The sequence below is a fragment of the Loa loa genome (assembly GCF_000183805.2).
Source record: "Loa loa unplaced genomic scaffold supercont3.2124, whole genome shotgun sequence".
In the NCBI taxonomy this organism is placed as follows: Eukaryota; Metazoa; Nematoda; class Chromadorea; order Rhabditida; family Onchocercidae; genus Loa; species Loa loa.
Window position 1 is genome coordinate 1 of NW_018110303.1, and position 1496 is coordinate 1496.

The 1496-nt window shown below is 22.4% G+C and overlaps 1 protein-coding gene across 1 annotated transcript; it reads left to right on the forward strand.

Annotated features, from left to right (window-relative positions):
- Window positions 1-1077: 1077 nt before the first annotated feature.
- LOAG_15534 (grainyhead transcription factor) lies at window positions 1078-1299 on the forward strand (the record flags this gene model as incomplete). Its single annotated transcript, XM_003151024.2, has 1 exon — window positions 1078-1299. A coding segment is annotated over one exon (222 nt), but the record flags the coding sequence as incomplete, so codon positions are not given.
- Window positions 1300-1496: the final 197 nt, after the last annotated feature.

Genomic DNA, 1496 nt, shown 5'->3' on the forward strand with positions numbered 1-1496 from the left:
AGTAGTAGTAGTAGTAGTAGTAGTAGTAGTAGTAGTAGTAGTAGTAGTAGTAGTAGTAGTACTAGAACTACTGGTACTAAGTACCGGTATTGATGATGGTGCAATAAAACAAGCTAGATTAACTTGTTGTCATGGTTCGGGGTGGGTCAATAAGGTGATGTCGAAAAACTACAACAAAAACCAGATCCATCTCTCTGATAACACACCTCTGTTCAGTCATCCAGACAATAGTATTGTCAAAGTTTTCTTACATACATATTGATATGGATGTATCAAATATTATAATCTTTTAAAATTTTTTAAATTAAATTCAATAATTTGTTAAAATTAGTAAAGTTTTAAAAAAGCAATTCTTTCTTTATTAGTAATGTTTTCTTAAAAACAAGATGTTTTTTTTCATTTTTTTGTTAAAAATTTGAAAAATATAACTATAGAATAAGTTTAATTTAATTTTTTATATTATTTTTGTAATTAATTGTTTTTAATAAATGAAAATGTCTGATTTTCTATTTTCATCCTAATTATTAATATCTAATTATTAATGTTTAATTATTCATATGTTCGCTTTTAATTATTAATTTCATTTGTATTGTTTCTGTTGCTTTCATTTCATTTAGTCATTGTAATTTTCTTAAAATACTAGCAAAATAAGCTAATAAATTAATTAACAAAATATCGCAGTATTATTATTTACATTGCCAGGTATAATTGAACAAATAATTAGATATTTTTTTTTTTTGCCCAAATAATTATCACTTTTAACATTTATCAAAATAACCTAACCCTCCCATTATCATTCATTCAATCAGTGCTTAATTTAAATAAATATTTCCATATGATTCAATTTATCTTATTAAAATGAACAATTTTACATCTTATTTAAAATAAGGAATAATAGAAATAATGAAAAGAAAAAATTTTTAAACTTAAATATTAGGATATTTTAATTAATAAAAATTTAGCTTCTTTTAATAATTATTATTAAATTCAAATATTAAAAGGTTAATTTTAATAAAATTAATATTTTACTAAATTTTGCATATAATGCATGGATAATATGAAGTTAATTAATTTCAGAGTCAATTAATGATCGTTTTTCGTGAAGATAAAACCTATGAGGAAGAAATCAAAACATGGCAATTTTGGCATTCTAGGCAACATTCGGTAAAACAACGAATTCTGGAAATTGATGCTAAAAATAGTTGTGGTATGATTGGACAAATTGAAGAAATTGCCCATAATGCTGTGCAATTTTATTGGAATCCAACCGAGCAATCAAGTGTTAAAGTTAGTTATTAATCAATAATCACTATTTATTATCATTATTTATCACCAAATATTATTCATCTTCAAGTTAAATTATTAATCAATAATCACTATCTATTATCATTATTTATCACCAAATATTATTCATCTTCAAGTTAAATTATTAATCAATAATCACTATCTATTATCATTATTTATCACCAAATATTATTCATCTTCAAGTTAAATTA